The 18,462-nt window shown below is 36.8% G+C and overlaps 1 protein-coding gene across 1 annotated transcript in view; it reads left to right on the top strand.

The window, feature by feature from the left end:
* ANKFN1 (ankyrin repeat and fibronectin type III domain containing 1) overlaps positions 1-18,462 on the top strand; it is a 203,420-nt gene that overhangs the window by 144,159 nt on the left and 40,799 nt on the right. The window contains exons 12-15 of the mRNA XM_049772771.1: positions 336-551; positions 9,154-9,320; positions 12,573-12,723; positions 14,501-14,669. Coding sequence (XP_049628728.1) covers positions 336-551; positions 9,154-9,320; positions 12,573-12,723; positions 14,501-14,669 — 703 coding nt within the window. The remainder of the gene's footprint in view (positions 1-335; positions 552-9,153; positions 9,321-12,572; positions 12,724-14,500; positions 14,670-18,462) is intronic.

The raw sequence follows: 18,462 nt of genomic DNA, 5'->3' as shown, positions 1-18,462 counted from the left end.
ACTTGAAATATCAGGCATTTTTCTTTAAAACATCTGGGATTCTCTTCAAGTACTGGTAATTGAGGTTTATGTGTTGGTGTTTCTATGTGAGTGAAAGATATTTACAGATATTGAGTTTGCTTTAAAGAAAATCATTATTTTGTGCCTCTTGCTATATTCTTTGTAGGCTTAGGGTGAAGACATTTTCTTTGAGCTACTGTTAACCACATAGACTAAGTTTAATTCTGCTCAAAAAAAAAAAAGAAACAAACAAAAAAAAAAAGCAGAAGCATTAGATAACTATTCACAGTTCGGATTCTTTGTCATCTAAGCTACCAAAAATATTTTGTTTCTAGAATTTACTTGGAACACACAATTTGGGAAGAGTTTATTATGAACCCATTAAGGACCGGCATGGAAACATTCTCATAGTTACCATCAGAGAAGTAGAGATGCTCTATTCGTTTTTTAATGGCAAATGGATGCAGATCTCAAAGCTGCAAAGCCAGAGGAAGTCTCTGTCAACACCAGAAGAGCCTACAGCCTTAGACATTTTACTGATAACCATCCAGGTACGTAGTCTTTTCAGTTTCTTAACATACTTAAAGCATATTTATTGAGGCCCCAGTGAAATACATGAGAATCCATTTATACAAGCAATGATGGAGTATAAAAATAATGGAGACATCAATCACTGCATATATTTCACTCAGAAGAAAAATTCAGAAACTAATTTTTATTTCTTACTTTCAGATCTAGACTTCATCAAGTAGTAGTCATTTTGAAAATTTACTAATAAACCAATAAGAAACACTAAAAAAATATTTGAATAAAGCTTTACATATAAGTATAATCAAAACATTAAACCAAGCTTTGAATGGACCATAATAATAAAAAATTTCTACACTATGCACATATATGCACATATGTGTATGTATAAAACACTTTGAATAAACTTCTTACACATACTTGTAAGACTTATTTTTTTGAAGTAACATCGCATTATGTAACATTATATAAGTTTCATGTGTGTATCATTGGCGCATATTTATTCTTGCTTGTCCTTCACAAAATTCTCTTAGGATAGATTGGCATGATTAAATACATGTTAGGAGTAATATAACTTAGGTTCAAAGATATGAAGTGACATATGGCCACACACAGAGGCAGATTTAGTGAAGCTAATGAAACTTTAGCATCCTTCAGATTTTTATGCATCAGCCCTTTCAAGGCTCTCACAGAGATCTGAACAATTTCACATTCATAATTTTGTTCTTTTTCCTTAATGAAAGTCCCCCAAGTTAAATTAAGTTCAGGCCCCACTTTGCTCAGCAGACAATTAGAAAGTGACAGGTCTGAAATTCGAACACAAATTTTCTGGTTGAAAGACTTTTATTAAGGGAATAAGTAAAAGTCACAGATTTTCTTGACTTTCTTGAAAACCAGTCACCCAAATTCAAAATTCAGGCCACTCAGATCTTGACTCAATCTAGATGCCACAACTGGGCAGCTAGACTCACCCGATCCCACCACTATACCCACATTTTAATATATTAATGTAAATTTCAAATCATTTCCTTTTCTCCCTTTTTTCTTTTCTTTTTAAAACATTAAAAAAAGTTGTATTCTATATAATTCTCCAGTTATTTGGGAAAATTGACAGAACCATTTACCTTGAGTCCTCTGCAACCACTGGCTCATCCACAAGATAGCCAGTCCAGAGGAATGGAAATGGAAGATCTCGGATCCATCTAAACAAGTCAAATCCAATTTTTGTACACCCTCAACTCACCTTTAAAAGCAACTTAAAAGCTACAATATCTAACTTACTTTCTTTGCTTACTAAGGAAGGGGTAGCTGGTACAATAACCTCACCTTTCCATTATGTGCACCTTCTGTAACCAGACAAAATCCAATGTAGAAATGATAAGCTAATTGGCCAAAGCCAATACTTCTGGAGTCGATTGTCTGGAATTTGGATTCATCTGAAATTGATAAGTGTGTGTGTGTGTGTGTGTGTGTGTGTGTGTGTGTGTGTGTAAAGGTGGAGACCGGGAACAGACACATTTGTGGCTCCCCTCTTCACCTTTTATAAGCAAGTGCTAAAAGAAACATTTGAAAATCATAATAAATTGAGCTTTTACAGGGTGACTAATACACTAATCCCCTATAGGGATAAACTTGGGCCTGGGCTACCTTTGCTCCTAGAAACACAGCACAACCCCCAGCATGATATAATGACTAGTTTCTCCTAGACTTATTACATTAAAAATGTGTTACAGGTGCAGAAAAATTCCAATCTGGCGAAAGGTTGTTAGAGGAGACCAAAAATAGAGGCAAGATCAGGTTTCCACACAGATCCAAGTGGAAAATTTACCCCCGCTGACTGGCACATTCCTGCCTGATGTCATTCCTATCCACCCCAACCACTCTCCCTTATCCTCCCCACCTGATTCTCTGCGTCTGTCTCTTTGTCTCTGTCTCTCTGTCTCTCTCTGTCTCTCTGTCTCTCTCTGTCTCTCTTTCTCTCTCTGTCTCTCTGTCTGTCTGTCTCTCTGTCTGTCTCTCTCTCTCTGTCTCTCTCTCTCTCTCTTTCTCTCTCTCTCTCTCTCTATCCTTTTCATACAGGTCTTATACTGAAATGGAAAGGGGGAATAAAGCTATGAGGTTTGGTGTTCAAACTATCCTAAACTTAAGTCACATATTGGCTCTACCAAATCAAATAGAGATATGAAAATAGAAAATGAAAATGGTAGTTAACCAATGAAGCAGGCAATGTCATTCCCACAATTCAGTGCTACAAACTTTTCTCAGGGTCAGTAAAGTGATGACAAGAAGGCTTTTGATTGGAACTCTGGATTTCCTATTTCATTCTTCACTCTAGTATTCCTTGCCCCTTAAAAGGTCCAAGGTCTCTTTCTTACACTTGAAGTACCCACAACCTGATACCTCATCTAACCTTTTCTGGGGTTTTCCTGCATACTCCTTCTCTTTCTGTCTCCAAGCAGTATTGACATGGACTTAAAAATTAAAAACTAAAGAAACTGGGACGATCAGTGAAAATCAATTTTGTTTCCAGTTGAGCTGGTCATAAAAAATTAGGCTCAAAAAATATTTGTTAAAAACTGTAACATAATTGTTTATAATAGTCAAATAATTTAAAATCTCAGTGTCCAGAAAGTTAACAAAATATGCTTATTTATAGGGCTGGAGTAGCGGTGCAAAGTGGTAAGGTGTCTGCCTTGTGCGCACTAGCCTGGGATAGACCTCGATTCGATTTGATCCCTAGCACTCCATATGGTTTCCCAAGCCAGGAGCAATTTCTGAGCATATAGCCAGGAGTAACCCCTGAGCGTCACTGAGTGTGACCCAAAACAAAACAAAAAAAAATGCTTATTTTCATACAATGGGATATTATTGTACAGCTATAAACATGAATGAAATTGTCTATACTATAGCAGCATGAATCTTGAAAATATTATTCAAAATAAAATAAACTACACAAAAAATACCAATATTATATTATTTTATTTATATTAAATACACATAATAATCAAATCCATAAAGGCAGAAATTAGATAAAGGGTTCCTTGAACAGTAGGAGGAAAAATTGATGAATAGTAGCTAATGATCCCAATTCACAGAAATCTAGAGGGACAATTTTAAAGAGAAATTAAAAATCCAGCATTTGGGGTAAAAGATACTTATTTTTAAATGTTAGAAAATATTTTATAAAATTTAATTCTGCACAGTTCATAAATCTAAGGACCCACAAAAAACCACTAATAGTCTTATTATCTCTATTTTCTCTAGACAATTTAGCTTCCATTCCCTATCTAAAAATGCAAAAAAAAAAAAACACTAGTTTTTGAAAGGCAATTATCATTTCTCTAACCGGCACCTAGAATACCCAACTAGTGAAGAGCAATTGGATATTCTCCTCCTAGTTAATGCATTAGCTCAGCATATTTTCCCCAGAGGCCCAGCCTCAGACCCCTCTAACTTTTGGATCTCTCATTTCATATTTAATAAACATTATTTCAGCACTGACTAGGTGCCAGGAACTCTTCTAGGTGCTATAAGGAAAAACAAATGAATAAGTCAAGATCCATGCTCTCAAGGAGTTCAGTCAAGGGAGGTAGACAGACTTGTAAACAAATCAAGGTAAAATACAAGGCAGAATTAAACCAGAGCCTGATAGAAGCACAAACAGTGTACTATGGGAACACAGACAAAGCAGCTATTAATTCTACCTGGTAATATCAGGGAAGGCATTGTAGAAGAGGTGACATTTGGCTGAGCCATGAAGGGTAAGTTAAGTTCACCAGAGAGAAAGAGAGATGGAAGAAGAGGAAAATTGAGGGAGAGGAAGGAGAAAGATTATGAGTAGGGAAAGAGGGAGGGAAGGAGGAAGGGAAAGAAGAAGGAAGGGAGGAAAGGAGGGAGGGAAGGAAGGAAGAAGGGAAGGAGGGAAGGAGGAAAAGAAGGAAGCAAGGAAGGAAGGAGGGAAGGACGGAGGGAGAGAAGGAAGGAAGGATTAAATACAGAGAATTGGGGTCGGAGAGATAGCATGGAGGTAAGGCATTTGCCTTGCATGCAGAAGGACGTTGTTTTGAAACCCGGCATCCCATATGGTCTCCCAAGCCTGCCAGGAGCAATTTCTGAGCCCACACCAGGAGTAACCCCTGAGCACTGCCGGGTGTGACCCCCCCAAAAAAGTCAATAAATACAGAGAATTTTGTAGTGGTATGGTGAAGACATGAGGCAGAAAGAAACTGAAGAAGTAGCTTTCTCCATTCCTTGAATCAACAATAAATCTTATATAATACTTCTTATGCCCTTTATCACATTAAGTTAGAAAAACTTGCTTTTATGTCTTTCTCTGCATACTTGTGTGATATTCCAAGAAAAGAAGATCATGTCTAATTCATGTTGCAGACATTAGTATTGAATCATAATGCTTTATCCATAAACAGGTGCTCAAATAAAGCCATTGAATGAGAGAATCTACAAATCATTAAAAATCAATAAAATAAAGATTAGGCTATGTGTGGGCAAAAGAAAACTATCTGTTTTGGCTGGAGATGGAGTTGTTTTGGCTTTGTGGAGAAAGACTAGAAGTGTAGGTTAGAAATAAATAAGCAGGGGTCCGGTGAGGTGGCGCTAGAGGTAAGGTGTCTGCCTTGCAAGCGCTAGCCAAGGAAGGACTGCGGTTCAATCCCCTGGCGTTCCATATGGTCCCCCGAAGCCAGGGACAATTTCTGAGCACTTAGCCAGGAGTAACCCCTGAGCATCAAATGTGTGTGGCAAGAAAGAAGAAAGAAAGAAAGAAAGAAAAGAAAGGAAGGAAGGAAGGAAGGAAGGAAGGAAGGAAGGAAGGAAGGAAGGAAGGAAGGAAGGAAGGAAGGAAGGAAGGAAGGAAGGAAGGAAGGAAGGAAGGAAGGAAGGAAGGAAGGAAGGAAGGAAGGAAGGAAGGAGAGAGAGAGAGAGAGAGAGAGAGAGAGAGAAAGAAAGAAAGAAAGAAAGAAAGAAAGAAAGAAAGAAAGAAAGAAAGAAAGAAAGAAAGAAAGAAAGAAAGAAAGAAAGAAAGAAAGAAAGAAAGAAAGAAAGAAAGAAAGAAAGAAAGAAAGAAAGAAAGAAAGAAAGAAAAGAAAGAAAAGAAAGAAAAAGAAAAGAAAAGCAGGGCCAGAGTGATAGTACAGTGGGTAGAGCACTCCCTTGCATGTGGCCAACCGGAATTTTATCCCCCAATCCCATTTGGTCCCCTGAGGCCACCAGAGTGATGCCTGAGCACAGAGCTGGGAGTAACCTCTGAGCACTGCTGGATGTGGCCTAAAAAGGAAAGAAAAAGAAAAATATTAAAAAAAAAAAGTAAGAAAGAAGGCAATATCCAAACCATAGGCATTTGATTTGGTCTAGTAAGTCTTTATAGTTAACTCACATTTTGTGACTGGAGCAGCTTCATTCTCTTCCCATGGATTTCTCCGGCTCCAAAAACATTCTGACTAATGGAGAAAAAGTGGCTATGTGAAAGCAAGAAAACACATAGTAGAAATGCTCAGTAATAATTTATTTTTTTAATTTAATGAAAGAGTGAATTACTCCATCCCAGAATGGTGTTGGTTTTTACATAACCGCAGTATGTTCCTAACTCACATTCTATTTGTGGTCACTTCTGACCCTTACATGTTTTTTTCTTATCCTCATATCCATCCTGTATTTGGACTGAATTTGGGTCTTTACAAGCACATTCTCTTATTAGGTTTCAACCCTAATTATGATAGGCTTATTTTTCCAATACATAGGGTCATCAGAGCTTTATTACTATTTTCCAGAAAATCAAAACCACACCAAATCTGGGATCCACAAATTTGATACACACATTCATTTCTTTGTCTGGAACATCAATAAATAAACTGAATAGATTAAGCTGCCTCTCAGGACCAGTTCCAACTGAGCTATCATTCTTAATGTGCAATTTGCACACTATCTCCATCATCCACAAATCTTCAACCCAGATACTCAGCTTGCTAAACTAATGTGGTCAATAGTCTACTTTTCCCAGATTCCTAGTAAAACACTACAACTAGAGACTTTTTCCCAGTCTGCGGGTCCTAATCCTTTGTTGTCAGAAATTAAAGTTTCTATATAATATGCCCATCAAAAAGAAAAACATAGACTACAATTGAAGTACCTCTAGATTCCCTAGGTGACACAAAATTGATTGCTTGATGTTTCTTTGTCAATTTTTCCCTAAGTTCAATAAGCTGACGGTCTTTAATTAGTAAGGCTACCCTGCATTTCTCCCTTTCCTGTTTCAAAGATAGGTTTATTTGCTTTATTCTCTTCTCTAGGGAATTTCCTATTCTCCATCACTTCTCAAAAATAATGAGTAGGGGGCTGGTAACTACAATTGACTATATAGCAAGGGGCCTGAGAGTATACTTCCAATTCTACTGATATGAATACGTCAATTTTTCTTTCTCTAATGAGACAGTCTTCCTCTTCAATTACCTGCTTATGTATCAAAATTTTACCTTAACTAAAGCTGATCCATCTACTAATTAACTGTAATCTATTTAGAAGAAATGTGTAGGACACACTTAAAGTTCAGCCTTATCAATATCCTGATATCACTAATATTTTTTCTTAATTATACAAAGAATGTTTTCAAATCTGTTTTGGGGTCAAATATCTTAAAATTTCTTTAGCTTTTTTTCATGTACAGATCAGTTTTTTCTTCATCCTAGTTGTGACTTCTTATTTCTCCCTTTTCTGCTATTCTTGTGTATTTGTTTTAGGGACCTAGTCGAATGCCACATGTGAATCAGGTAGCTATTACATTGGAATAGCTAATATATTAAGAAATAGTAAAGGGTTCTAAGCACACAAAGAAATCATTTTTTTCAAGTCCTTGGGACCTGAGATACAGTACAAGGATCAAGACTCTTGTCTTCCCTACCTTTAATTGTAGGGTTACAATTGAGTCCCTATTTTATCTATTCTAAAATTCAGGCTAAAGAGTGACCCATAGGAACCCTTCCCATCTAGACAAATCAGCTTCCTGACTAATCACTGTTCAACTTGTTATTTCTTCCCCACACTGCCCAAATCTTTTAAAAGTCTAAAATCTGGACTTTAGTTTCCTTATAGAACAACATCACACACAAAAATCCTGAATTCTGGGGTGGGGGAGAATTAACAAAAGGTATATGGAGGAAGGTAGATACATTTATTTTTAATTGTTCATTATCCCAGTTCCTACAGTCATTAAGTTACTATCTAAATAGTTCACCAGAGAGCTACCTGACATAAAACAAGATTCTTTGCATGGGGGGAGGGGACCACAACCAGCAGCTCTCAGGACTTACTCCCGGTTCTGCACTCAGAAATTGCTCCTGGCAGGCTTGAGAGAGCATATGGGATGCCAGGGATTGAACCCGGGTCTGTCCCAGGTTGGCCGTTTGCAAGGCAAACGCCCTATTGCTGTGCTATCACTTTGGTCTCAAAACAAGATTCACTGTAATATCTCTCTGACTAAGTAGTCTGGCATTTCCTATTATATCAATGTTTCATTCAATTTCTAGAGCCTGTAAATTATCTGTGATTTGACAGTATAATTTAAGTTTAATATAAATCTATTACAATGTAAAATTTTTAAATGTGTAAATTTCCACAAAATTCTGTGGAGATGATATGGAAATCTAATCAAATCACCTGCAAAGCTATTGACAATTGAAAATCTAGCAACGATAGTTAACTAAAAAATAAAAGATAAAAATAATGCTTGAGTGCACACTTAGAATATAAAAAGTAAGAACAAATATATAGATTTCAAATTCTCTTGTAAAAATTAACCTCTTCATGATGGCATTATGAAAATCAAACATGAGGAGGTTTGGGATATTGGTGATGGGAATGTTGCACTGGTGAAGGGGGGTGTTCTTTACATGTCTGAAACCCAACTACAATCATATTTGTAATCAAGGTGTTTAAATAAAGATATTAATAAAAAAGAAAATCAAACATGAGGAGTAATATTATTTAATTTAATCTGAAAAAATAATCCAAACGGTAATTCAATACTTTTTTATTCTCAATTAAAAAACTATTATAATTACAATTTAAATGTTAACAACTAAATGAATATATTTCTATTACTTTTGTTTTATTTTCAAGATAAAGCATCATTCAAATATTTTTACTGTAGCAATCTTTTCCTGTTTTTAAATGGTTTCAATTAAAATGGGAGATCTCTGAAACTAATTTTCCCAAAATAATAAAGTTCCAAGCTGCTTTTACACTTGCCATTTTCTGCTTTTCCCCAGTACATAATAAACCCTCCAAATAAATTAATAATTAATGCTAGTTTTCTATAGAACCTCTTTCCACTTCTGGCCCTTTCCCAATCACAATCTCCTAACATACAACTAGAACAGAAATCTGAAGAAAATAAGCATGCAAAATACAGTAATGATTAATTGCCTGTCTGAGACTCATTCTTCTGAATGTAAGTCTAACTTATCACCATGTCCTCAATATTCATCTTGGTGTCGTGTTCCCTAATTCTTAATTGTATCTACTTTGATTCATGACATGACCCATCCAATAAAGGAAAAAGTTTGTTATTGACTTTTGAGATACTCTTGCTTTTGTTTTGTTTTAACCCTACAGGATATTCTCTCCTATCACAAACGGAGTCATCAGCGTCTCTCTCCTGGACTATATCTGGGTTACCTAAAGCTCTGTAGCTCTGTGGATCAGATCAAAGTCCTTGTTACCCAGAAATTACCCAACATTCTCTGCCATGTAAAGATCCGTGAAAATTTTAACATTTCCAAGTAAGTTGTCAGGAGCCTTTATTTTTCTTGTGATAGAAAAATAGATAAAATGATGACTTTGATGTGCTAGAAGAAAATGGACACTGTACTTACCTGTGTAGTTTCTCTGGTGGGATGGTCTCAGGGGCCAGCACCTTGTAGCAGAGACAGAGTTGGGCTAAAACATTAGAAGAAGGAGGATTTATGGTGTTGAGAATGGTGGAAGGGTTTCCACTGAAAGGGGGAACTGCTCTTTCACTCTATTCTCTGTAATAACCATGGTGTTAGCATATATCTGGTTATTAAATTTATTTCATTTACTTTAAATAACATTTTAATTAAATTATCATAATTTATAGCAGTACTCATATTCATGTATAGATTTAGAATGCTACTGCATCACACCTACCACCAGTGTTATCACAATCATCTACCACTGTTCCTAGGGCCCTTATTACCTTCCCACTATATCCATCAACCTGTAGGCTTTATTGATGGCTTCCTCCAAAGCCATCATTCCTGCTGGCTTCCTCAATTTTTTTGAATATCATTTCCCTGATTGTGGCTATTTTCAATATATTTTCATAACCTACAAAATCATTTTTTACTGTCTCTTATAGAAATGAGTTCTGGTTGAGCAATAAATTTACCCTTAATCTTAAAAGACCCTATCCTTGTCCTCCTCCTTCTATCTTTCTGGCCTGAGGACCACGTATGTTTTCTATACTCTTTATTATTCCCTAGGGAAGAAAAGAAGTAACAAGGCCTGAGCTTCTGGAAACTACTCTATGGCTTGGCATTATGGTGAATTACTCTGTTAACTTTGGGAAAGTTGCCCAATCTTGGTAATCTGACTCAGCTTTACAGCTAGCCCTCTGAAAATCTACTATAATGAACTGAATTGTGCTCAATATGGGGAAAAATATAAGATAAGGTATAATATATATTATATTATAATATATATAATAAAAATATAAGATAAAAAAGAAAAGCTCTTGATTTCGCCAGCCTTCAAAGAACACACACAAATTAGACTCCAAGTTCTAGTTACACCTATGGATTTGTTTAAACAAAGAAGATGCTAAATTGGTCATTTGAAATGTAGTCTCAGGAGTGATGTGAATTCATTAATTATGTTTACAATGTTTATCAATGTCTTGATGACTTGAAGATGATGATCAGGGGAGGGAGCAATAGTACAGCCAGTAGGGCATTTGCCTTGCACAATGTGGACCCCAGTTCAATTCCTATCATCACAAATAATCCCTTCTGAGTCTGCCTGGAATAATTTCTGAGTGCAGAACCAGGAGTAACCACAAAGCATTCTGAGTGTTACCCAAAAAAAAAAAATAATAAAAGGTAATCGTGACGATGATGATGATGATGATGATGATGGTATATCAAGGAATTTACTGGCTGTACATCCTATTTTTTTCTCTTATCAACTATATACCAAGGCTTTAAGTCTGCCATCTGGTGGTCATTTCTACAATTAGTATCAGTTATTTCTTCATCTTCCCAAGAGATTACATGACTTATTGGTGGGTTGACTCAGCAATAGTTACTTTCATCCATTTTCTAGATTTGTGTCTTAAGATTTAAATTCTATCTTTAAATGCTTATACCAGTGAATTTACCCTTACCATGGGTCCAAGTTTGACTTTCACAAAAGGTTCCATTAGCCTTTACTCTGCCAGCTTCATCCCCGTCATCTTTATAGACTAAACTGATTAGTGGTAGATATTTCATGGTATTTCTACCGGTAATTTATTTTCTAATTTGATTACAGATGCTATGTTAGCAATGTGGTCCTTTAGGTTTTGTGCATAGTTAAGTCAAAAATCTCTTGTTTAGTTTAATATTAGTGATGGGGAGGGAAGGTTAGTTCCCAAACAGGTTTAAAAAGATTTCAACTGTTTGTTAAGCAAACAGCATGCTCAAATTGAAGTAAATTTTTAAAGTGTTTTTTTCACTTATGGGGTAAAGATTTTTTTCATCATGTTTTCTAGTGTGGAAATGAAACAGATATCTTAAAAACAAAATGTTTGATTACTGATTTAAAGTGCTTTCTGGTTAAATTAATCTCTTTAGAGTTCATACTATAATAGTTTGGGAAATTTTGTGTGTTTGTTCGGGATTTGGGGGGGGGGGCACAGATAGCAAAGCTCAGGGGATACTCCTGGCTCTACACTCAAGAATTACTTACTCCTGGTGGTGCTCTGTGGACCATATGGGATGCTAAGGATCTACTGAGTCAACTGCAGGCAAGGAAAGCACCCTAACCCACTGTACTATTGCACAGCCCAAAAGTTTTGCTTTTAAACCACACAATAGTGCTTGGTTAATATAATCCGCTGAGGATAGGAGATTCCCCACAAAAGTGGAAACATAGGCTACTACCTCCTCCTTTCCATACCTCCCGGAAAGAACAAATTTCCCCTCCTCTCTAGCCTAACTTTAGAGAACATACTGCAGCTTTGCTAGTGATTGTGCTTATATACAATTGTGTCCAAATACCTGTGGGGACAACGTTACCCTGAGGCATTTACCTTCAGCCTTTGGAGCACAAACCAGATGTGATTTCCTCCCACCACCATTCTTTCCCCTTCCCTTCTGCACAACATTTGGAAAAGTTCATTAGGAAGGATTATAGAGCATGGAGAATGAAGACTCAGATGACTGGTTTGAAAGGGGATGGAAGCAGTTGATGTATGTACTCTCATTCCTTTTATTGGAATTGTCTGGTGTTCCTGTTTGTGATTCTCCTCAGGCTTTTGGAAGGAGAAAGAAACCAAAATAGTCCCCACGATTACAACAGGCCAGGGTTGAAATGTGCCAGGTGGTTTGTTGCCTGAGTTGGACCAGAGTCCTGTGGTTACCCAACTGCTGAATTAACCAGCAAATGCCCCTGTGGTAGGGTCTTAGAACTTAGTGGTGATATTTAAGAAAATAAAAAAAAAATGAAGACAGTCAGGAAACTATTACAAAATATTTCAAAAGTTAATCTCAAAACTTGATTCGTACAAATGAGACCTGCTGTTCTGAGGCATATGTGGTTTGATAGGTGAATGAAACAAATTAGGAAAAAAAGTCATTTAAAACTCCAGTTAGTGTCAAAAAAATAAATAAATAAAATTGTTCGAATTTCACGAACTACATCGTTTTAACCACCAAAAGTTGGTCATTCAGGTTCTGGACCTATACACTAAAATGTTCTGAGCTGTGTTCTGAACTTTTGTTATATTTCTAATTTTAACTTGACTCAATGTACAGAGAAGAGTGGGAATGGATCCAAAAACTTTCTGGCTCTGAATCTATGGAAAGTGTGGATCATACTTCTGACTGCCCCATGCAATTGTTCTTCTACGAGCTCCAGATGGCAGTGAAAGCTCTCCTTAAGCAGATCAATATACCTCTTCACCAGGTACAACGCTTTTCCATTTTTTCCTTCTGTTTATCATTAATGAGATATTGCAGCAAAAACTCAAAAGATCTTTATACATGTTTATATAGACACAACTATGTACATATATAATTTTAATTTATTATTAAATTATGAACACTATTTATTATTAATTTATTATTACAATTATGAACATTATGAACGTAAGTGCGCTTTTTATATGTAGTGCCTACAAAAGGTCTTATACTGCAATTCTCCTTCTGTTTTCATATTCTCCATATTAGACAATTCTAAACTCCATTAACTTTTTTTTAAACTCCATGAACTTTTATTATACCTGACTAGGCAAGGAAACTTTATTAACTGGTTACCTTAAGGAAGTTACAAATGCAAATGATTTATCTAAGAGCAAGAAGTGTGACAGTATCATCTACAGTAATGGCTAACTAATGCCATACCTTTTCTATCTTTTCACGGAGAATTTACTGTCAAAAATATCATGTCATCTAAATTAAAATCTACATACACTAATAAGGTCTTTAAGAAAAAATATTGGTGAAGTCATAGATTGTACAGGGATTCTGGAGACCAACCACAGTTCAAACCCTGGCATTGTGTGGTTCCCTGAGCACCAATGTGTATTGACTTGAAGGCCCCCAGGAGCACCACTGGTGGCCTGGGCAATTCCCAGCATTTTAGACCCAAACATTGTCTTGAATTGCTAGCTCAGGTGGCAGAGAATTACCAGAAAGAGTTCTCAGGCACCTGGGCACCACTCAAAGGAAACTCTTCCCCCCTCCAAAAAAAAAAAATACCTTTGGCAGAAAATAGTAAAAGTTTATTAAGCTCAATTTAGTTAATTAAGCCAGTTAAAAAATTTTTGAAGAGGGTTCTAGATCCATCATCTTTTCCCAGCCAATAAACATATATACATATATATCATTCGCTACATACACACAATAAACTAAGTTTATCTTATAAACAGGAAGACCATGACTGCTCTCTTTTAATAGCTAAAAGATAACCATGAATTGGCCTCTGACCTCGGGAGGCAGTGCAGTGTGGTTTAATAGTTTTCTTCCACCAGGGTATTGCTTGAACTCTGCAAATCAGTCCTGCAATTCTAAAGTCAATTCTGTAAGGCTAATCTCAAAGAGCCAAATTGAGAATAAATTGCACAAGATTCCATAAAGGCACCAGGGGAATAACTAGATTATTACAAAGGTGACCATGTACTCGGGAGGGGGAAGAATGCGGGCTCTACTTGTGACAGTAGATACTATTAAAGGGTTTCTTGGGCTTAACAGGTTTGAAGCAGCTCATATTTCATTGGTGACTCGGGCTACATATACATGTTGGGAGAAGACTGCCTAACTGCCTATGAGTGCATACAACATTTTTTTTTCATCCTTGTAAAATTTTTTCAGTCCTTGGCCAGAAACTACATTTTTCCCCCTTAACCAACTTAAATTGAAACTAGTGGATTTTTAATTCAATCCATTTTTGTTGCTTCATGTAATTATATTCATCATTTTGAAAAGCCCACAGAATGCAATCATTTTCTGCTTTTATAAGAAGCATAAATGTTGTTTTCAGAGTTTATGTGGAACATTACTGCCTTAAATCTTGATTTTATATAGCATTATTAAATGGGCTGAACCCTAATATTTATGTTGTATAAAAATTCCAAGCTTGAAGTCGTGTAATTTTGTTAGATGTTTTATGCCAGTTTGGTGTTGTTTATGTAAGTGCCATGTTGTAACTCTCCTATTTTCCCTCCGCGCGTGTCCCTCTGCAGGCACGGAACTTCCGCCTCTACACACAGGAGGTGTTGGAAATGGGTCACAATGTGTCCTTTCTTCTCCTGCTCCCTGCCTCAGACGACGTCTGTACAGCCCCAGGACAGAATAATCCTTACACCCCACACTCAGGGTTTCTTAACCTCCCTCTTCAGATGTTTGAACTTGGTATAGTAGCTTGTTTCACCTAGAAATATTAACCCAGCCTCCTTATAATAAAATCACAAAGTTATATCTGTTCCCCCTTGTCCCAGTGGAGGGTCAATAAATCACATGATGGCTTTGGCAACAACCCTTCCTAGAACTGTGTACAAGTCTGAGAGAAAGCAAGGCTCCAAAACTATGTGTCTCAGCAATAATTATTGAAACCTAGCTCAGGCCCAATGGAAAGGAGGGAATATTAAACAGAAAGTTCAGTTATCAGGCTGCAATTCTTACCTCCCATTTGCCTTCCTAAAACAGAAATACAAGAACTAATGCTTTCATGAAAAGCTCCTCTCTCCTCCCTCCTCTCTCTTCTACTCTTCTCTCTCTTTCCTTTTCTACCCCTCTTCTCATTACCTTCTCTCTTCTCCCTCCTCTCTTTTGCTATCTCTGTCTGTGTCTGTCTGTCTCTTTCTTTCTCTATATCTATCTCTCTCCCCACCCCCACACCAACTGGGAAAATTATAAAATTAAAATGTAGAGCATCTATCACCTTGGAGGAAAAAAAGCCTAACTTTAAGTAATGCTGATTTATCAAATAAACTATAATATTAAATAAACCCCAAATGTAACAAATCATTTGCAAAATTGAGGGGATTTCCCAAGATTGCAGTATTGTGGTTATAATTTGAGATTTTGAATATTGGGAGATCTTGTCCTGACTTTCAGAAATGACTAGCCTAGGCCCTGGTTTCTTCATTTTTGCAGATACGCCGGCTGCCCACTGAAAATGTGAATAAGAAGGCTTTGTCTCCTCTCCACTCCTCCTCTGCCTCATCTCTTAACAGGCTAATAAGAGGCAAATTGCAAAAGTTTCCTTCATTTAAAATGAATAGTATGATTTGGGGAGGATAGGTGACTAGTTGGAGAGAATGCAAACAGACACCTTGGATTGCTCCCCAGCCACCAGATTTAGAAACAGCTAAGGCAACTGCCTGTTATCTAACTCTGAAATCTGGGCATCTTAATCTGAATTTATACCATAAGGACTTAAGTCTCTCAGTTCCCCTTGACCCAAGCAGTTCAGGTGCCCAAATACTGATTAAATAGCAATTGTTATTTTGCAGAGAAAGGAAAGATAGTAAGGAGAGTCTGAATCAGATTTGAAGACTAGCTTGAAGGCCATAGATCCCCTATTACTTAGCAGTAGAGATAGCTTAAACTTTTGGGGGAATACCCAGAGTTACTTAGGGGTTCCTCCTGGCTCAGCAATCAGAAACTGCTCCTGGCAGGCTCACGGACTATATGAGATGCTGGGGATCAAACCCAGGTCAGCTGTGTGCAAGGCAAATGCACTACCCATTGTGCAATTACTCTGGCCCCCACTTACCCTTCTCATACCTTTTCTGTATCAGATGATTAACAACATTGCCCATACTACTCCCACAATGCCTATATGTGGAAATGAACTATATAATGAGTTCCCATTTCAAATAGCATATTATTTATCCATAATAAAACTGCATTAATATTAAGAAATGTTGGGGCTGGAGAGATAGCACAGTGGTAGGGCATTTGCCTTGCAAGCAGCTGGTCCAGGACAGATGGTAGTTTAAATCCCGGCATCCCATATGGTTGTCCCCAACCCCACCTCACCCTTGTACTTACCAGGAGCAATTTCTGATAGCAAAGCTAGGAATAACCCCTGAGTGCCACTGGGTATAACCCAAAAAAGCAAAAGAAAAAAGAAAAGAAAGAAATGTATTTCAATTTAAGTTAATAAACATAAATTAGCTACCTGGCCTTGACTTTCAAAGGTGAATAATACAAAAGCTCTGCCTTCCATGGCTTTCAGTATGATGTTACAAGTAAAAAACTAAATAAAAATATGTTTTTACTGAATGGACTAGTCATAAATATTAAGTGACATTGATGTCTTTTTTTTTTTAAAAAAAAGGACACTTTCCAGAAGAAGCTATTAGAAACCTGCCTTAGAAGAGAAGATAACTTATGAATGTTAAAAATGAACAGGATGTTAAAAAAAACATAGATAATAATAAAAGCATCGTTGGAAGGGATTGCAAAATGGGCAAAGATGTGAGAGTAGAAAAATGTAGGAAGAGTCAGAGAGGAAAAAAAGACCCATTTTCTACATCAGAGAAATGTGAGAAATTGTAGACCATGAAGCTATCCAAAGAAGTTGGCCCACTTTTGGCAATCTCTTAAAACTGCGGAATCAGTTTAAGTTAAGATGGACTAAAAGCAAGGTAGAAGGACAATTTTCATTTATTCTAATAGTGCAGTTTTAGACTACACTAAGTTATCTTGAAGAATAATCCATAATAAAATTGAGTCACACCCAGTGGTGCTCAGGGGTTATTCCTGGCTCTGCTCTCAGAAATTGTTTCTGGTAAGCACAGGAGTGAGGTGGGAAGGGGGACAACCATATGGGATGCTGGGATTCAAACCACCATATGTCCTGAACCAGCTGCTTGCGAGGCAAATGCCCTACCAGAGCGCTATCTTTTCAGCCCTAACATTTCTTAATATTAGTGCAGTTTTATTATGGATAATTGGATAAACTAAGGTATCTTGAAGAATAATCAACAACATTGGGCAATTATCTGAATGATAAAAAGTTAAATATAGTGAAGGAGTATGTTCCCTGGGTTTTCAGCCTCAAAGACAATGAGGCTATTTTTACCACTTCCAGAGAGAAAAAATGGTTTGGAGAAGAAAATTATACCTTTAGTTCTCAATATCTTGAGTCACATGGTGCTAATGCAGTGTCCAAGTGGACATAGTCAACTGGCAATAGAAATATAGGAAATAAAGTGAGGACTAAACACAGAAATTTAGCCAAAGTCTTTTGGAAACAACTGAAGCTATGAAACTGAATGCTTTCCCAAGGTAGATCATTGACAGGGACAGCGACTAAGGAAAATACTTCATAGGATAGCAAAATGGGAGTCTATTTTACAAGAAATAGATGTACAAAATGTGCTAAATGAATACACATTGTTACTCCAAAATTACAGGCAAATTTTTGTAAGATTTTTCTCTGTGCCTCAGTGGCCTTTGTAGATGTCACATGTAATAGTGTTTGACTCCCAAGACCCTTGGACAGCTAAGTCTGATGAGCGTTCTCTCTATACCCTGCTTGCCAGAAGGCTCATAATTATGAGACAGCCATACTGTGTCCTACACTATTGATAGTCCCTCTTCTACAATGTTTTCTGTCTAATTGTTCATTTATTCATCAGTAAATCCTGATTAATCTACTATGTTCTAGTAAAAACTGTTATCAGGTGTTAAGAAATCAGCAGTGAACATACTCTTCAAGGAGCTTTTTTTCTAGTAGGAGAGATACAGTAGATTCATCAGCAGACAATTATATTGTGAATGTCAGAGATTAGTGGAGGGTATGAGAAGCGTGAAAGTTTCCAGAAGATATCACATAGTTGGACTTAATTACAATAATTAAACAATCCTCCCTCATAGTCTTGTTTAGGGATCAGGAGGAAATGTTACCAATAACAAAAAATGATATTGTCTAGCACAATACTTATTGCACTTCAGCACAACTGCCAACCATTTCTGAAATATTGTTGAGTTTTAGTAGGAATCATGTCAAACTCTGCCGTATCTCACAGCAATCAACTTTCCAAGAAGCTGATTAGCAGAGATACTTCCTTCATTAGACATCAGCTCACTAAGCACTTAATAACACCAAAGGGAGCTGCTAAATTCCTCTAAGAAATACACTATTAAATTTTCATTTCTTTTTTGTAAGCAGGGACTTGCTTGTTCTATAGAT

This window comes from Suncus etruscus, chromosome 1, assembly GCF_024139225.1.
Source record: "Suncus etruscus isolate mSunEtr1 chromosome 1, mSunEtr1.pri.cur, whole genome shotgun sequence".
Taxonomy (NCBI): Eukaryota; Metazoa; Chordata; class Mammalia; order Eulipotyphla; family Soricidae; genus Suncus; species Suncus etruscus.
The sequence above is the reverse complement of the archived record's forward strand: the minus strand, read 5'-3'. Positions and strand labels throughout refer to the sequence as shown.